This window comes from Myotis nattereri (assembly GCF_964212035.1).
Source record: "Myotis nattereri genome assembly, chromosome: 2".
Taxonomy (NCBI): domain Eukaryota; kingdom Metazoa; phylum Chordata; class Mammalia; order Chiroptera; family Vespertilionidae; genus Myotis; species Myotis nattereri.
Genome location: NC_138076.1, coordinates 24,160,376 through 24,178,983, shown reverse-complemented (window position 1 = coordinate 24,178,983; position 18,608 = coordinate 24,160,376). Strand labels below are relative to the sequence as shown.

Sequence of the window (18,608 nt, the reverse complement as noted above, 5' to 3'; positions counted from 1 at the left end):
AGGTGAGGGTGGGGGAGGAGGGGTGAAGAGATAAACCAAAGTACTTGGATGCATATACTAGAGGCCTGTTGCAGAAAAGATTCATGCAACAGGCTTGGTCCCTGGTGCCAGAGGAAAACTGGCTCCACTCCGGCCGGAGCCGCCTTCAGTATTCGCTCAGCCACTTCGCGCCTATGTATGCAAATTAACCTCCATATTTGTTGGTGGTTAATTTGCATATCTCGCTGATTAGCCAATGGGAGGTGTAGCAAAGGTACAGTCAATTTCAATCTTTGTCTATTATTAGATAGGATGAATAATCCATGAACACAGACAATAGGGTTGTGAAGACCTGGGGTAGGCTGAAGGGTGAGGGGGAACAGAGGCAGGCTAGAAGGGGTCAATGATGGAAAAAAAAAAGACATATATAATACTTTCAACAATAAAGATTTCTAAAATGAATAAATAAAAATTTTGTATTTTTTAAATAAAATAAAGAAGTTATAAGTGTTGACTTATTTGTTATAAAACAAATTCCAAAATATTTTGATATATATTTTTAGAAAATAAAAGAACTCATTAGCTTATTCTTTAAAAAAATGAAGTCAAGTAATGTTAAATGATATATTAGTCACTTGGTATTCAAACAACTAAAGCTGTATATGTAGAAGTATTCACCTTTGTTGTTCTACTATGCCATTAAAATTATAGTATATCTAAAGTGTGAAATAAAAATAATATTGGAAACTATCTTTATTTCAAATTTTTAGTAACTTTGAATCTGAAGTCTACATGTAGTTACAATGGTCATGTCTTTAAATTTATTTCACACATAAATAAAGTGTATGTATAAGGAATTTATAATAAACATCATTTTGAACAAATTCAAAAAAAAGATGCAACTGACCAATACATAATTGTACCAATACAGTACCAAATACAATTTTTTAAATTACAAATAGAAATTTCTGAGTACTAGTTAGAAATAAGCTATTCACTGTTATGTTTCAGTAAAAAAGCTGGTTAAATTATTATCTTCCACAGCTTTGCACTTGGATTTTTGTCTATTTGAGTAGAAATGTTATTTATAAAATATTAAGTAAAATTGTTAAATTTTGGAAAAGCATTGGTGGAAACTAGCCTAACTGAAAGTAAAAAAGAGAAGAAAATAGGAAGCCTTTTACACTTATAGCCAATAATGAAAGAGAGCAGAGTATAAGAGAATTGTTAGCCTTAAATTGACACATAGTAATGATCCCTCCTTTAGAAAAACTGCTGTTTGAAACTGCTGTTTTGAAGTTCTCTGCTATTTCTTGCTAGTCCCTTGTTCCATAAGTCAACTCTGCTATTTTTAGACGGTCTCTTATTCTGTAAAAATAACTTTGTTATTTAACTTAAATAATAGAAAAGATAAACTTAACTGTCTGACCTTGCAAGCTAGCCATCTAAAGGGGCTAATAAACTGATACTGATAATATTATCATGCCAAGTGTTTGTTAGATATGATATGTACTCAAGGTTACAAGTTGTCTGTATAGATATGATAAGTGTTTGTTAGATATGATGTATACTCAACATTACAAGCTGTCTGCAAAAATAACTTACACAAAGACCTAGAAAGATATAAAAAGGGAATGCTCCTTCCTTTATTTGTTCAGCATTTGACAGAGATATTCTGCTCTGAACCTGCACTAATAAAAATGACTCCTAACTAATTGGCTCAGTAAGGCATCTTCTCTAGCTTGCTGATTGACAATACAACAAAATGAGAGCAAAAGCAAAGTACTATACTATACCACATAATAAAATTAATTTAAACTAATAAAGTAGATTTAACTCTTGCCCTGAAGCTCTCCCTAGCAACTTGTACTGTGAATTTTCACTCAACCAAATGTAGTGATTATCTCCATTTTAAAGAACTACCCTTTGGGATGTAGATAAACGGCAATAGGCTGTTTAGAAAAGCCATATTCGGTGGTTTGGAGACAAAGGTTAAAATGAGAGCTTTAATGAAGGGAAAGGCAATAAGATTTATTGCTAAGAAGTAGGAACCCTACACTGCCTTCTACATTCATGTGCCTTGAACACAAACGACCATTAGTTCTATTTACTAGCCTATAGAGTAAAAAAGAACACATATAGAACAAAGTAGAATAATGCTGTGAGAGATTCCATTGACACAGAGAAAACACATCTGGCAAGCAAAATCTCTCATTAATTAGCTTTTATATTTGTCATAGAGTCCTGAAAGTGATACTAAATGAGGTGCTATAATGATGCAATCCACAGAAGGCAAATCCTAACCAATCTCCGCTCAGATGTGGCTACAAAGAAAAACTTGAATGGAAAACTTCCGAAGGGAAATCAATTCAATCCACTTCTAGGCTAGAAGTCTTTGCCCAAGGCAAACTTCACTATTGTTTGTGTTGCATGTTGATGACTATTCTACATGGATTCCTTTTCTATTACTTTCAAAGTGGGATTTTTTAAAAATCACTGTCTTTTATTGGAGCATTGCATGTCAAGTGTGTGTTAGCTGGCTCATCTATAATTTTATCGTAAGTTGTTTGATGATGAAGAGCTTCACTCAGGCATCACTGCAAGGAATTCATAGCACCCAAATAATCTGGGATTGGTATTGAGTGCAATAACTAGATGGATCTTGAGTAGAAACTGAAAAAACACAGTTGTTTGAGTGGTGGAGCTAAATAGTAGGGAGAAAAAGACCTAAGGATATCACCTAAATTATAAAACCAACTGTGTATAAAGAGGGTACATAAAGTAACATATTTGAAAGATGTATAAAAACAAATTTTTAAAAACCTGAACCATAATTAATGCACAAGAACATAAAAAATTCATGAAGAAAAAAAATGTAATATTTTGAGAGGTTACCTGACAAGTTTTTCTATTACAGCATACTCCAGTGCCACATTTTGCATCTCCAATCAGTTTACAAGTGTTAGCATTACAGCATTTTGCAAAACTACAGTTCTAAATGCAAATACAATCAAGTTAAATAATAGAAATTTTAAATCAAATAACTAATTTCATTTGTCAAAGGGTATTAAAATTTGTCTCTAAGTTAATTACAATTACAGTATAATGTTTACTTCTATATTTATTTGTAACACTGTTTATTTAAACTTAATATAGTTTTAGTAAAGAAGACAATGGTAATAAATTATTCATGATTTCATGCTCAAGAAATGGAACTGTTAATAATTTAATCTAATCATTTTCAATCCTCTTTGATTTTGTAAAAATATGAACAACGAGTTTTCAGGTTTTTTTTTCATTGAGTACCTCTTAAGTACTTTTCTATATTATCAAGTCTTCTCAAAAATAATTATGGGAATATATTACAAGTTATGATTGTGATAAAATAGAGGTTTCTAAATTATAATATTTTATCATTATAAAAACCTATTCAGAGAAAATTGTTCTTCATTATTATTTTTAGCTCCAAAATTTTATATTAAAGATTAATTCAAAAAGATATTGGAGTCTTGGAGAACAAAAAGAATAAATGCTCTTTATAATAGTATACTCTGATTTCCAACTTTCTTATAGTTGTCTATTCAGTGCAAGAGTGATATTTTACTAGACTGGTAAGAATATTTAAAAATTAGCAAAATGTATAGGCAAAAATAACTAGGAATTTAGGTCTGTTTCAATTTATTTATTGTACTAATAATGTGTTCATATTGAATATATATATGCACATTCCGGTTTACTTTATATTTCTATGCACCAATTTCCCTTGAGGTAGTCTGTTTATTTACTTTACTTATAAGTACTTGTATATTAATGATATACAATTCAAAAACTGAGTTAGCCAGAAGGAAAACAACACAAATGAATATAATTCAGAATGCTTTGGTCATCTTGTACCAGATTATCATCACTGCCCTTAACCTAAGGATTGAATAGCCATTCTATCAGGAAACCTTAACCTGAGACTTATTGACTTTAGAGGTAGACAGCTTTTGCCCAGAATAAACTTTTGAACACTGACATGATTCCCCTTAGCCACGTTGTATATATCTGGAGGTCTGCCTTTATTATCTAAGGAAAAACAAACGCTCTTGTAAACTTTCCTCTGACGCGTACTTCTACTCTGATTACTGTATCTATCATATCACTGACCCAGTTGATGAAAATCGTTAGGTGCTCCTTTTGAACCTCTTGGAATATTGATTTCCTCCTACAGAGTTCCTTCATGTATTTACATCTTTCTCACACTAATAATCCTTACAGTCTCTTCAAACTTGGATCTTGACTTCACGCCACCCAAATGCTGCTTCTGGGGTTGATACAAATGTATTGGTAGAAATTATCTTGCCCAGATGGACAAAGTGTTGAATCTACACATGCTGTGATAAAGAAATTGTTGTTCTCTGCAGAAAAACTGCAATCCATTTGGTAGGAATCTTTAATCCATTCAAGGTGTTTGTGTATCACAAGGAACACAGAATTAATTCAATCTTATACTGATTACCTATTTCTGTTGTAAAAATTACCATAAATTTAGTAGCTTAAAACTACATACATGTGCTAGTATTATTTTACAGTTCTGGAAGTCAAAAGACCAAGAGACTAAAATGAAGATTTTGAAAGTTCTTCATTCTTCCTGGAAACCCTAGAGAAAAATCATTTTCCTGCCTTTTCAGCTTCTAGAGGGCACCTGCATTCTTTGGGTTATGGATTCTTACTCCATCTTCAAAACCAGTGATGTAGCATCTTCAAATATCATTCTCACATAGCCTCTGACCTGCCTGCCTCCCTCTAATAAGTATCCCTGTGATTACATATGGCCCACTAAGAAACATAGGAGATCTCTCCCTCTCAAGATCCTAAACTTGATCATCTCTTCAGAGTACTTTTTGCCATGTATAGTAACATATTTCTGAGTTATTAATATTAGGACATGCAAAGCTTTGGGGGATATTCTATCACATTTCACCATCTGGTCTCCAAAGATTCATCATGTTTATCTCCTAGGCAAAACACATGCACTCCATCCCAACATCCATAGAATCAAAACTCATGACAGCATTAACTTAAAGTGGCTGATTGCTGATTCATCTCAATGGAGTGAAGGAACAGTTAAGTCTGCAATTATTCTTCCTTCCTCCTGGATCTTCCTTCATTTTGACATCTAGGCTTGGTGACAGTATGTTCAATTTCATGACAAAGTCTCCATTATTGTATAAGCCAATTCTTATGATGTCTCTCTGTTTCTATACTTATTCACATGTGTGTGTGTTTGTGTATGTGTGTGCATATACCTATATGTATTTTATTAATAAAATGTACTAACACATACATATTAAAAATAAAAATACTCAACAATAACTTTATGCAGATTATATGTTGAAATAATACTACATTTGACATATTAAATCAAATTATATTATGCAAATTTATCTCACCTATTTTATTTTATAAATGTTACTAGAAAATATAAAATACATATGATTCACATTATGCTCCTAACAGATAAAGTTCTCTAAAAAAAACTAATGGGATTAATAAATAAATTCAGCAAGATTGCAGTAAAAAATTAAGACTATAAATATCTAGTGTATTTTTAAAAATGAGTAATAAAGAAAAAATTTTTAAATATATGATTTAAACTATCATAAAAATTTTAAAACATCACAGTAAAAATTTAAAAGTTTATCAGTAAAAAACCTATATAATGAGTACTAGAAAATACTGTTGAGATAAATTAAAAGAAATAAAAAATGAAGGCATATACCTCCATTATATCTAACATCAAATTTATCTAAGGTTCAATGCAATTTCTTCCGTCTTTGTATTTGTAGAAACTAAAAGAAACAAATCAGATATTCTTACTAACTGCAAAAGGCCATGATCACCAAAAAAATCATGCTGGAGGATATATAATCATATCCCACAAATAGAAATTTATAGTAATTAAAATGGTGGCATTAGAGTAGAAAAAAACAGAAAAACTCATAAATGTTTACTTGATCAATAACCAAGATTGATTCACAGCAATGAGGGAAGGACAATCCTATAAAATAAAGAGATAATATGCAAATTGACCATCACACCCTCACACAAGATGGCCACTCCCATGTGGGCACAAGATGGCCACCACAAAATGGCCAGCAGGAAAGGGCTTTTGTGGGCAACCAGGCCAGCAGGGGAGAACAGTTGGGGGTGACCAGGCTGGCAAGGGAGGGCAGTTCGGGGTGATCAGGCTGGCAGGGGAGGGCAATTAGGGTGACCGGGCCAGCAGGGGAGGGAAGTTGGGGGCGATTGGGGTGGCAGGAAGCAGTTAGGTATTGATCAGAGTGGCAGAGGAGTGGTTAGGAGGTGATCAGGCTAGCCGACAGAAGCAGTTAGAGGTGATCAGGCAGGCAGGTAAGCAGTTGGAGCCAGCAGTCCAGGATTGTGAGAGGGATGTCCAACTTCCTGTGGGAACATGCCTAATCTGGCAGTCAGACATCCCCCGAGGGGTTCCAGATTGGAGAGGGTGCAGGCTGGGCTGAGGAACAACCCCCCCCTCAGTGCACAAATTTTGTGCACCGGGCCTCTAGTCTTTAAATAAATTGTGATTTTTAAAAGTTGATATTTTTGCCCTAGCTGGTTTGGTCAGTGGATAGTGCATTGGTCTAAGGACTGAAGATTTCCTGTTTCAATTCCAGTCAAGGGCTCATGCCCTGGATAAGGGCTCAATTCCTAGTGGGGTGAAGGGGGGTGCATGCAGAAGGCAGCAGATCAATGATTCTCTCTCATCATTGGTGTTTCAAACTTTCTCTCCCTCTCTATTCTTCTGAAATCAATTAAAAAATTATAATTTAAAAAAAATGATATTATTATGGTACTAGAGGCCCGGTGCACAAAAATTTGTGCATTTGGGGGGAAGGGGGGTCCCTCAGCCCGGCCTGTGCCCTCTCGCAGTCTGGGACCCCTCGGGAGATAACGACCTGCTGGCTTAGGCCTGCTCCCGGGTGGCAGAGGGCAGGCCCAATCCCTAGGTGCAGCCTCTGGTCGGGCTCAGAGCAGGGCCGATTGGGGGGTTGGGGCACCACCCCCTGTCACACTCAAGGCAGGGTCGATGGGAGGTTGCGGCGCGACCACCTGTCACGCACAGAGCAGGGCCAATCCGGGGGTTGGGGCACTGCCCCCTGTCACACACAGAGCAGGGCCCATCAGGGAGGTTGGGGCTCCGTACCCTGTCATGCACAGAGCAGGGCCCATCAGGGGGTTAGGGAGCTCCCCCCTGTCACTCACAGAGTAGGTCCGATAGGGGAGTTGGGGCACCATCCCCTGTCACACACAGAGCAGGGCGGATCAGTGGGTTGGGGCGCCGCCCTCTATCACCCACAGAGCAGGGCCAATCAGGGGATTGGGGCGCCGCCACTGTCACACTCAGGGCAGGGCTGATGGGAGGTTATGGCTCTACCCTGTCACACACAGAGCAGGGCCCGGGCGGGGGTGGGGGGGGTTGTGGCCCCACCCCCTGTCACACACAGAGCCACAGGCCAATCAGGGTGTTTTGGCTCTGCCCCCTGTCACGCTGATCCCGGTGGGAGGCCTCGCGGCTCCGCTGATCCCGGTGCTGGGAGGCATATTACCCTTTTACTATATAGGGTAGAGGCCTGGTGCATGGGTGGGGCCAGCTCATTTGCCCTGAAGGGTATCCTGGATCAGGGTGGGGGTCCCCACTGGGGTGCCTGGCCAGCCTGGGTGAGGGGCTGAGGGCTGTTTTCAGGCTGAGGGTGACTGAACTCCCAAAAGCTCCTTTTTTCCTTTTTTTTTTTTTATTCTGGGCCAGCTTTAGCTTGAGGCTTGGCTCCAGCTCTTAGGCCTCCACTCCTGAAAGTAGGTTTCTGGCCTTTGCATACAATGTTGCGAATCTGCTGGCTGAAGTCTGGCGGTATTTGTTAAAATGTTTCAAACTGCAGGCTCAGAGGCGCAGCCGCAGGCGGGGAACGTTGGTTTCCTCTGTCACTGAGGCAAGCAAGCCTCATGTTAGTTTCAAGCTGCCTGGCTGCCGGCCGCCATCTTGGCTGACAGTTAATTTGCATATCTCGCTGATTAGCCAATGAAAAGGGTAGCGGTCATACGCCAATTACCATGTTTCTCTTTTATTAGTGTAGATATATAAAAATCAATTACAGAGGGAATGATATCAAAAGAATGGCAGCTTGAGGGATCCCCTTGGTTTCAGCCTTAAAATTTCAGCAATTTGAATAGCTATAAATCAACAAAGGATTCCCTGGTCAACTCACAAAAATGCTTCAGAGATCTGCACATTGAAATATCTAAAGGTAGGGAAGTGGGAGCAAATGGGGGAGGAGAGAAGGGAGAAGGACTGAGACAAGCCACAGGAGCTCTACTGCAGCCAGTAAGTGGCTCATGGCTAGAGAGTGGAGGAATCTTGTAGTGACTGGCACTCCCTTCATCTGGTAGAAGCAAAGAGATTCCACAGACATTCCTACAGGAGTGAGCAGAATGAGCTGTGGCTGAGTCTAGAGATAGAGAACTGGGCAAGGACACAGCATAGGGTTCAGCCATGGTTGTTGGCTGGTTGGCATTTGAGACAGAGAAACAGAGCCACGGAGCCTTGCTACCTCAAGAGACACCTCTAAGCTGCAAAGAAAAAGTTAGAATCAAAGTGAAAGGTTGGAAAATGATTCACCGAGCAAATAACATCCACAGAAAAGCTGGTTAGCCATACTTATATCTTACAAAACATATTTAAAATAACAAAGGTAAAAAGAGACAAAGATGGACATTTTATATGAAAAATTGGGCACTACATTAAGGAGATATAATACTTAATTCATATGCACATAGCATGCAGCAAAATACATAAAGTAACTACTAACAGAACTATAGGGAGAAACAGTCAAAAAAGCACAATCATAGTTGGGGACCTTAATACTCCATTCAAAGCTCTGGATGGTTCATCCAAACAGAAAATCAACGAAAAAAAACGTTAACTTTAATTGACACATTAGACAAAATGGACATAATTGACATTTGCAGAGCTTTTCATCCCAGAACATCACATTATCCATTCTTCTCCAGTGCACATGGAACATTCTCAAGGGTAGGTCACAAAACTAGCCTCAACAAATTCAAAAAGATTGAAATTGAACCAAGCACATTCTGTGACCACAAGCTTTGAAATTAGAAATCAACTGCAAAAAAGAAGTAAAGAAAACCACAAACATGTGAAGATTAAACAATATACTATTTTTATAAAAAGACTGGGTCAAAGAAGAAATAAAGGTGACATCAAAAGATATATAGAGACAAATGAGAATGACAATATGACATATGAATTTTGGGGATACAGTGAAAGCAGTAATAAAAAAAGGAAGTTTATCATTACAGGCCTATTTCAAAAAACAAGAGAAATCCCAAGTAAACACCCAAACATTACATCTTAAAGAATTAGAAAATGAGCCTTTACCTGGTAGTTCAGTTGCTTAGAGCATGGTCCCAATATGGAAAGTTTGCAGGTTTGATCCCTTGTCAGGACACATACAAGAAGCAACCAAAAAATGCATAAAAAAGTGGAAAAACAAATCTCTCTCTCTCTCTCTCTCTCTCTCTCTCTCTCTCTCTCTCTCTCTCTCCCTTTCTTCCTTTCTCTCTCTCTCTCTAAACTCAAGTTTTAAAAATGAACTAGGAGGATAAGAATGACTGGAAAAATAAGCTGAAGGGATCAGTTAAAGAACACATATGCACAGCCCATGGACACATATTAGTGTGGTGAAGGTAAACGGAAGGAGAGGTGGGGTTGGGTGGAGGTGGGCAAAGGCGGGTGGGATGAGGTACATCTGCAATAGTGTCAACATTAAAATTTTTAATAAGAAAAAATAACTAGAAAAAGGTCAAAGGTAACCAACCCAAAGTCAGCAGAAGACAGGAAATAATAAAAATTATAGCAGAATTAAATGAAATAGAGAAGAAAATACTATACAAAAATTAATACAACAAAGAACTGGTTCTTTGAAAAGACTAATAAAATGACAGTCTCCAGGCCAGACTCACTGAGCAAAAAAAGAGAAAAGACTTATATAAACAAAATCAGAAATGAAAGAGGAGAAGTTATCACAGACATCACAGATATACAAAAGGGCATACTAGAATAGATGAAAGGCTATAGCACATTCACTTATCAGAGCTTTTCATCCCAGAACATCACATTATCCATTCTTCTCCAGTGCACATGGAACATTCTCAAGGGTAGATCACAAAACTAGCCTAGAGAAATGCAGGCACATATGCAGCAGCAGACTTGCAAGAACAGTCATGGTCAAAAGGAGAAGATAATCACTAAAGAGGAAAAAAATGCATACCCACTAAATCACTGAAAATAAATAGTGTGTGTGGGGGGCGGCGGGGGGGGATCACACAGGTCAGAAGAAATAAGCTAAAATTAAATTAGAAAGCAAATGTAACAAAATGGACATAGAAAATATAAAAATTTTGAGAGAACTACACTTACAGAAATTCATTCTAGAGGGGTGTAAAGAGTCATAACAACTTAATACAATAAGGATCCTGGAAGAGATCCTGGAACAGAAAGAAGCCATAAGGAAAAAAAAAAAAAAAGAATAAACCATGGACCTCAGTTAATTTTTAAATATGCAAACTATTAATCACAATAACATCTAAACTGATAACTTTACAAATCAAATACAGATCAAATAATAAATTAAAACAATGTAGGTATTGAAGTAAATAGTACAAAAAAACTAAATGAGAATAGAGTACTATCAGGGAAATGCCAACTCAAAGGAACCTAAAGACATAGAGACAGAGTCAGAGCAGAGACAGAGATAGAAACAGAGATGGAGATGGAGTTAGAGGTAGTTATGTCAGACCAAATATACTTAAAACAGAAAGAAACATAGATATAAGAATATTCACCCTTTATAGGTAAAAAGTTAATTTCTAGGAAGAAAACCAATTGCATTTAAGTTTGCACCATAAAACAGCTTCAAAGTATAAAGAATGAATTAAGTTCTAGTGAGAGTTAGGCAAATACAACTGGATCGTTGGTGGTATCAATATTATTTCTCAAGTTCTGAGGGGTAAAGCAATCAAAATTAATAAAGATACAGAAAACTTGAGTCATTCAATTATAATGCAATCAAGTTATACAGAATTTTATTCCTAATAATTAGAGACCTTTCATATTTTCTAAAAAATCTATATCAATCAACTTCACCATGCATAAGTATATGAAGACAGGCACAACAAACTTCTTTGATTAGTCATCTTACCAAGCACAACTGAAAAAAAAATAGCAAAAAACAAATATAACAATAATGAATGCGGGATTATGATTTATTCAATTCTGTGCAGTCAGGTTAAAATAAATGAAGTTTCCCAGATGCAAGGATGGGGAGGTAAATAACACACATTTTATAACTTAAGGAACCAAGGCACTCGCTTGGGAAGAATCCAGATGATTTAGGTGATGATTATATTATTGAAGGGACTGGTGTTTGTGATACAGAAAGGTGACTGTTGCTATTAATGGTTACACAACAAAGAAAATCGTATTGAATCCATGCTATACTTACTCCATACTTAAATTTTTCAAATGTTTCAAATTCAGATGAGTCAGTTCTCACATGTCCCGTATCTCCATGTCTTAGAAATTTGATAAAATGGTGCAGCTTTGACAAAAGCCCCCCCCCCTTTGTATCACATCTATATTTATAGCACTATATGACAAACAAGCAAAAATGAATCTTTAGGTAAGCTATCAATGTTTGCCACTAACCTCTGGAGGGCCACAATCACATTCCTCTCCAAAGTCCAAACGTTTATTACCACAGCTTGGTTCTAGTCTTCCTTGGACAACCACTTTTGAAATGGTTTGATTTTGAAGACATTCAAATCCAGGCTGTGAAACTACACCTTTATATTCATTCACACTGCAACTGCTAAAAGACTTTACACCACGGGAACGTCTAAAATTAAATTATATTCTTCAGATAAATGGAATAAAATCACTATCAAAGTCACACTCGTCAATATAGCATTATTAATTCTGTACACCTTCAGTCAGAGAAAAACAAGAAGGAGGGGAGAGTGCTTTGATTTTTAATGGTAGTCATAAATGTAAGCAACGAGTTCATTTATATTGTAATTTAATGTAATAGAAATCTAGAAAGTAGAGAAGTTAAGGTGACATGAGTTAGAATATGTTAAAAACAACAATGCCTGGGGAAAAAAAACTATTTAAGTATGCCCCATTATTCATTTTTGCATTATTATTGTCAACATCATATTTATAATCATTATTATAAGTAGCACTGATTAGAATTAAGAATATTAAGTATACTAGAAAATATATATGGAAAATTAAAGAAGAAAAGATAGTTAATTGTGTTAGTGAAAAATCATCAACACTTGTTCCTTGGTAATAATCCATTAAAAGATCTCAACATTAAGTATATAAAATGTGTAAGTCTTAGATTATTTCTTAGTTTCAAATTTCTATATTTCTATGTGTACTGTTGAATGAGTTTTTGTTTAATCGTGTAACAATCTAAAACTTAGAAAAATAATACAAATATAGTCCAATATTTTTTTCCTGAAACAGTAAAAAGTAAGTTAACATCAGAATATTTTTCTAAATATGTTTTCATTAATTTTAGAGAAAGAGGAAGGGAGAGGGAGAGAGAGAAACATCAATCAGATACATCCTGCATGGCCCCTACCGGGGATCAAGCCCTCAACCTGGGCATGTGCTCTTACCAGCTATTGAACCAGCAACCTGCATGAGACTATGCTCAACTAACACCAACCAAGGTTAGCATGTTTTCATAAGTGTAAATATTTTAATGTGTAATTCATACATAGAAATGAATTCACCTAAAACAGATACTTTAAAACCAGGAAGTGATGACATATTATCAATGCCTAATCGTAAAATTTTATTCAGAATTTTCCTTCAGCACAATATTGGAACTTTGATAGCAAAAGGATAAAGTTCAGAATCAATCATTGCATTTAGTTCTCATGTATCCTTAATCTAGTCACCTAGGATTTTTCATTGGATTTTATGACCTCAAAAGTTTTATTATTACAGCCTGATTTTTTGGTAAATTGTTCCTCAATTTCAGTTTATGAAATGCTTTCTTATAATTACATTGATGTTATGCAAGATATTTGCAATTTTCCCACCAATTTGGGTTCCAGTAATGGCCTGAGCTTAATGGTATTTCAGGCTCAATAGGGTCAAGTTTGGGGTGTGCGGATGAGTCAATGATTTCTGAGCTCCCAGGTCGCTCAGATTTTTAGAGATCCCACTGTGTTAATTTTATTTCCTCCTGCACAGCTACTTACTTCATGCAGGTTTTATTTTGTTAGTGGTTTGAACCCACCTGCTGGTATCCTTGGTGCATTCCAGTTTTGGAAACATAGAATATGCTTTTGCTCTTTGTTTTTTTTCTAGTTTTATTCTTTAGTTTGTGATAGACTTGTGGGGACTAAATTACCATCCGAATTCCATCGTCTCCCTTTTTTAAAACATAGTACTTTCCAGGGAAGGAGCCATCCTATCTTGGTTTTTATTCTAATAGTGCCTTCCTTTCTATGACAAGAATGCAAAGCTATATCTTAGGGCACCTCTTTTACTAGTTTCAACTCCTTTCTAAATTATCTGACCATGGTTTTAATTCCCATCAATATGCTGATGGCTCACACACTCTAGATCCCTTGTCCTCAGCGATCCTCATCCATATAACTGTGCACTTAACTCTAAAGAATGACTCGATGCCTCCAATATAACATATACAAAATGCCTCAAGATTCTGCTACTTCTCCATTCCTAACATTTGCCTTTTTCAATATCAGTTAATAAGTTGTGCTATCCAAAAATCTACAATAATACTTGCCATTTTCATTTATCTTGATCTTAATAAATTGCTGTATTTATGAGAATCATCTCCCAAATATTATTATAATGATTTCACTCTGATATATTGTTCATTCATTTTTAAGATAATTTTTATTAGCCATACTGTATAAATCAATTTAAAATGTGGTTTGCTACATTGATCATAAAATCCCACCTCTCACATCATGATTACACAATCAGGCTCTTTCCTACATACCCCATGTTAGTTACTCCTGGACTTCTTCTCTGATGGATTGTTCTTTAGCCTCCTTGCATTTTACTTTATTCTCCTTATGCCTTCTATATATGTCCTTATAGGCCAAGCTATTTCTTTTATTTTGCATTTTTATCACTTCCCTCCATCCCTCCCGCTCAATCTCCTTATTCTAATTTGTTGAGTTTCTCAAGCTTCTTGCTATACAAATATCAGTCACTTGCTTTCCCTAAAAAGTACTTAACAAGTTCTTTACATGACCAAATTCATTCTTTCTCTTCAGGTCCCAGAATTACTTCCTAGGCCACGTTATTAAAAAGTTTCCTCTCCCCATGTATTCCTTATTTACCTCCTTCTGGGCACCTATCATAAGATGTTTATATTTTGTTTATTCTATGGCCACTTTTTTCTTTCCTGTTCCTAATGGGCTAACATTAAGATATTTAGAACTTACCTATCTTGTTAACCATTGATAAGGCAAACATATAAAACTCTGCAACACAGTCAATGCTTGTTACATTTTTTAAATGATAAATAAATTTCACTTCAAAACTCTATAAGCCCCAGAAAGTCATTACAACAAACACTTTCTTTCTAGACATTGAATATAGAAATATTAAGCACATTTTCTACAATATCAAATCCTAGTTTTATTTCATATGTTTTAAAAAAGCACAAATATATTTAATAAAAATAGTCTTACTCTTAAGTGATCATGCAAGAGATTATACATCAAAAACTACTGCAAACATTTATCAAAAAATATATAGATTGATAGAAACAACATCTTACATTGCTTGAGGATTCATAATGCATGTAGTTCCTGGACAGTTACAATTATAGCTGTCATCATAGCTTAACCCCAGATTAACTCCAAGCAGCTGTGCAATAACTACTGAAAATGCCTCTAAAGACATCCTCTTTGGATACTAAATACAAACAAAAAATACATTGCTTAAGTTATTTCTTCACCCATTTGATCATTTCAATAAATAATTCGTGGTCATACTACCTAAATGCAAATACACATTGAAGAAAATAGCACTCTAAAGCTCAATAATTTCTTAGGAATATGAAAATATGGTAAATTGTAGTGGATTGTTTTAAGAAGTTTTTTTTTTAATCCAAATGGCATTGACATGAAACAAATTAATGCAATTTAACACTTTTATTGTATGTTGCTGATTTAAATAAAAATAATTTAAAATTTTTTTTATAATAAGCATTTTTTCAGTCACTGTATTATTTTCCCATGAAAAGAATACACAAATTCTTAAGGGTTAAGTTGGCATTCAGTTTTGATTTCATAAGTAGTTTTAGGAAAAAAAGTCAAATTATTTTATTTTTCTGAATAAGGCAGAATACTGTAACACCTTTCAAGTAGCATTTCTTTTCTTTAAAAATAAAGGAGAAAATAAAATACTTGAGAAGCAGTAATGTCAGGAAGACATAAACCCCTCACAACCAACGATCTTTTACTATCTGCACAGGTTTTCTTTCTCCATAATGCCATGGAGTTGGAATCACATGGTATTTAACCATTTCTGATTGGCTTCTTTCACTAATGACTTAAGTTTTCTTCATGTCTTTTAGTGACTAAATTGCCCATTATTTAGTCACGAAATAATATTCCTTAATATGGATTTACCCCAGTTTGTTTACCCTTTCACCTACAGAAGGACATCTGATATTTGGTAGTTATGAATAAAGCTGCTCTAAACATTCATGTGCAGGTTTGTATGTGGGTGTAATTAACCAACTCATTTGTGTAAATGCCAAAGAGAAAAATATCTGGATCATATGGTAAAAGTATGTTAAATCTTGTAAGAAATTGAAAATTGTTTTCCACAGTGTCTGCACCATTTTTCATTCTCATCAACAATGAATGGAGAGATCCTGTTTCTTCACATCCTCACAGCATTTGTTATTGTGTTTTTCCCTCCCAGTACAATATTAAATTGGAGTGGCAAGCTATAGTCTTGCCTTTCCCATATCTTAGTGGAAAAGCATTTAGTTTCTCCCCAAAAGGTAGTGATATTAGTTATAGGATTTTTTATGAATGTTCTTTCTCAATTGAAGAATTTCCCTTCTAGTCCTAGTTTGCCATATTTTTTAATTATAAATAGTACTGGATTTTGTCAAATGCTTTTTTCATATCTATTGATATTGATCACATGATTTTTCTTCTTTGGTATACTGATGGGCTAGATTGCATTAATTGATTTTCAAATGATGAACGAGACTTAAATGTCTGAAATAAATTCCAGGTATAATATTAACAAAAAGATATAAATTATGTTTTTTAATTCTTGCACTAAAAAAATACAATGACCTTAAAAATTCCCTAGAGCAGCGGTTCTCAACCTGTGGGTCGCGAGCCCTTTGGCAGTCAAATGACCCTTTCACAGGGGTCGCCTAAGACCATCCTGCGTATCAGATATTTACATTACAATTCATAATAGTAGCAACATGAAAGTTATGAAGTAGCGACAGAAATAATTTTATGGTTGGGTCACAACATGAGGAAATGTATTTAAAGGGCCAGAAGGTTGAGAACCACTGCAGAGGGATTCAAAAGCAGACTTAATGAGGCAGAAGAAGCAATCACTCCTAAATACAGGTCAATTGGAATCACTGAGTCAGAGGACAAAAAAGAAAAAGAATAAAGAAAATATAAAGAACCCATGGACACTGGCAAGCAGTCCAGTCTATGGATTATAAGTCTCCTAAGGAAAAGGGTTAGAGAAAGGGGCAGAGAGCTTAACTGAAGAAATAATGGGCTGGAAAACTGTGGCAGAAAATGAACACGCAGATTTAAAATATTCAATGAACTCCACCGAGGGTAAATCCAAAGAGAATCACAAAAAAAGACACATTATAATAGGAGCAAAGACCAAATACAGACAGAGAATGATGAAAGCAGCCAGAGAAAACACTGAAGATTCCACATAAAAGAAACCCTTAGAACTAATAAATGAATTGCAGGATATAAAATCAAAACAAATGTGTTACGTTTCCATATACTTAAAACGAATAATCTCAACTGCACTGGACATTCCCTGCAGATCAGAAACATGAGACTCAGAAACTTTAATGTTTAAAAGTGACCTAAAGTGTGTCATGGAGAGAATTGTACCCAGGCATTGTTGACTGTTTTCACTGTTGCTGTTGGACTGAATCCCAGGAGAGGGAATGGAAGAGACATCATTACAGAGAAGCCTAGGACTTGTCCTTGCAACACCTTACCCCAGTGCTCCCATGAGTGCGAGGTGAATATGTTCCTAATTTCACTCATCATAGGGTAGAAAATTTTCATTAAACAATCATCTATTTGAGATTCTAGAGGATATAGAAATTTGTTAAGTATACAGTTTTACTTCAGGTGCCGTTGTTTTCCTTTTAATTTTGCTCCCCAGTTTATATACTCTGCCGGGAGCCAGTCCATGCTTGCTGTTTCAAGGGACCTGGCATATATGGCATACTGTTCTTAATATGTTTGCTCACCTTCTTGGCACTACGTGTTTTAACCAAGGTCTCTGAGAAAGGTTGTTTCCCCAGGTAGGGATTTTCCCCTGAAGTTAGGGAGGGAATAAAACCTCTTAACTAAGTGCCAGGCGGGTAATTAATCACTTTAACTACGAACAATCATGCTTAAGCTACATAATCTTTACTCCCTGGAATGGAGATAAGAAACGCCCTAACCTTTGGAATAGAGATTGATAGGATTGGAATCCACTGGTATAAATACAGTTGAAACAAGACAACAGCAGACAGAACTTAGGAGACAGAGGAGAGACAGAAATTGGCACAGAACCTACACAGAACGTTCTCTAGAGACAGAAGAACTTCGCTGGAGAGAACATGGCAAAAGATCCTGGACAGAAACTGGCCTCAGAACCTAGAGACATAACCTAGTGAGAGAACATGGCAAAAGATCCTGGACTGAACCTGACTACAGAAATTGGCAAGAGAACCTGACTAGAACCTGGTGACTGAACCTGGCTTGAGAACCTGGACAGAACCTGGCTGGAGAACCTAGCGAGGGAACTTGGCTACAGAACCTGGCTGGAGAACCTGGAGAACCTAGCAAGAGACCATGGACACAGAACCTGGCTGGAGATCCTAAACAGAACTTAGCTGGAGATCCAGACCAGAACTTGGCTGGAGATCCTGGCTAGGCTGCTGATCAACTGAACGCTGTCTCCGTGTCATTCCTTCTTCGCCGACTCCGTCTACACCTTTGGGGACCCCTGGACCCGCTGGGGCTGGACCCCAGCAATACTCTCTTTTTTTATTGTTCAATTACAGTTTACATTCAGTATTATTTTGTATTAGTTTAAGTGTACAGCACAGTAATTAGACAAACATATACTTCACACAGTTTCCTTCTGATGTTTCTAGTATCCACTTGGCACCACACACAGTTACCATAATTGTATTGACTAGATTCCCTATGCTCTTATCTACGATTAATGGAGTTTTGTGCACGTCCTTTTGGTTTGT

General features: G+C 36.2%; 1 protein-coding gene across 1 annotated transcript in view; it reads right to left on the bottom strand.

The window, feature by feature from the left end:
• Nucleotides 1-18,608, bottom strand: part of LOC308512644 (A disintegrin and metallopeptidase domain 3-like) — a gene marked incomplete at both ends in the record, with an annotated part of 70,835 nt that overhangs the window by 18,274 nt on the left and 33,953 nt on the right. Inside the window, 2 exons of the mRNA XM_081082245.1 lie at nt 11,768-11,957; nt 14,898-15,034. Of these exons, the coding sequence (XP_080938371.1) occupies nt 11,768-11,957; nt 14,898-15,034 (327 nt within the window). The remainder of the gene's footprint in view (nt 1-11,767; nt 11,958-14,897; nt 15,035-18,608) is intronic.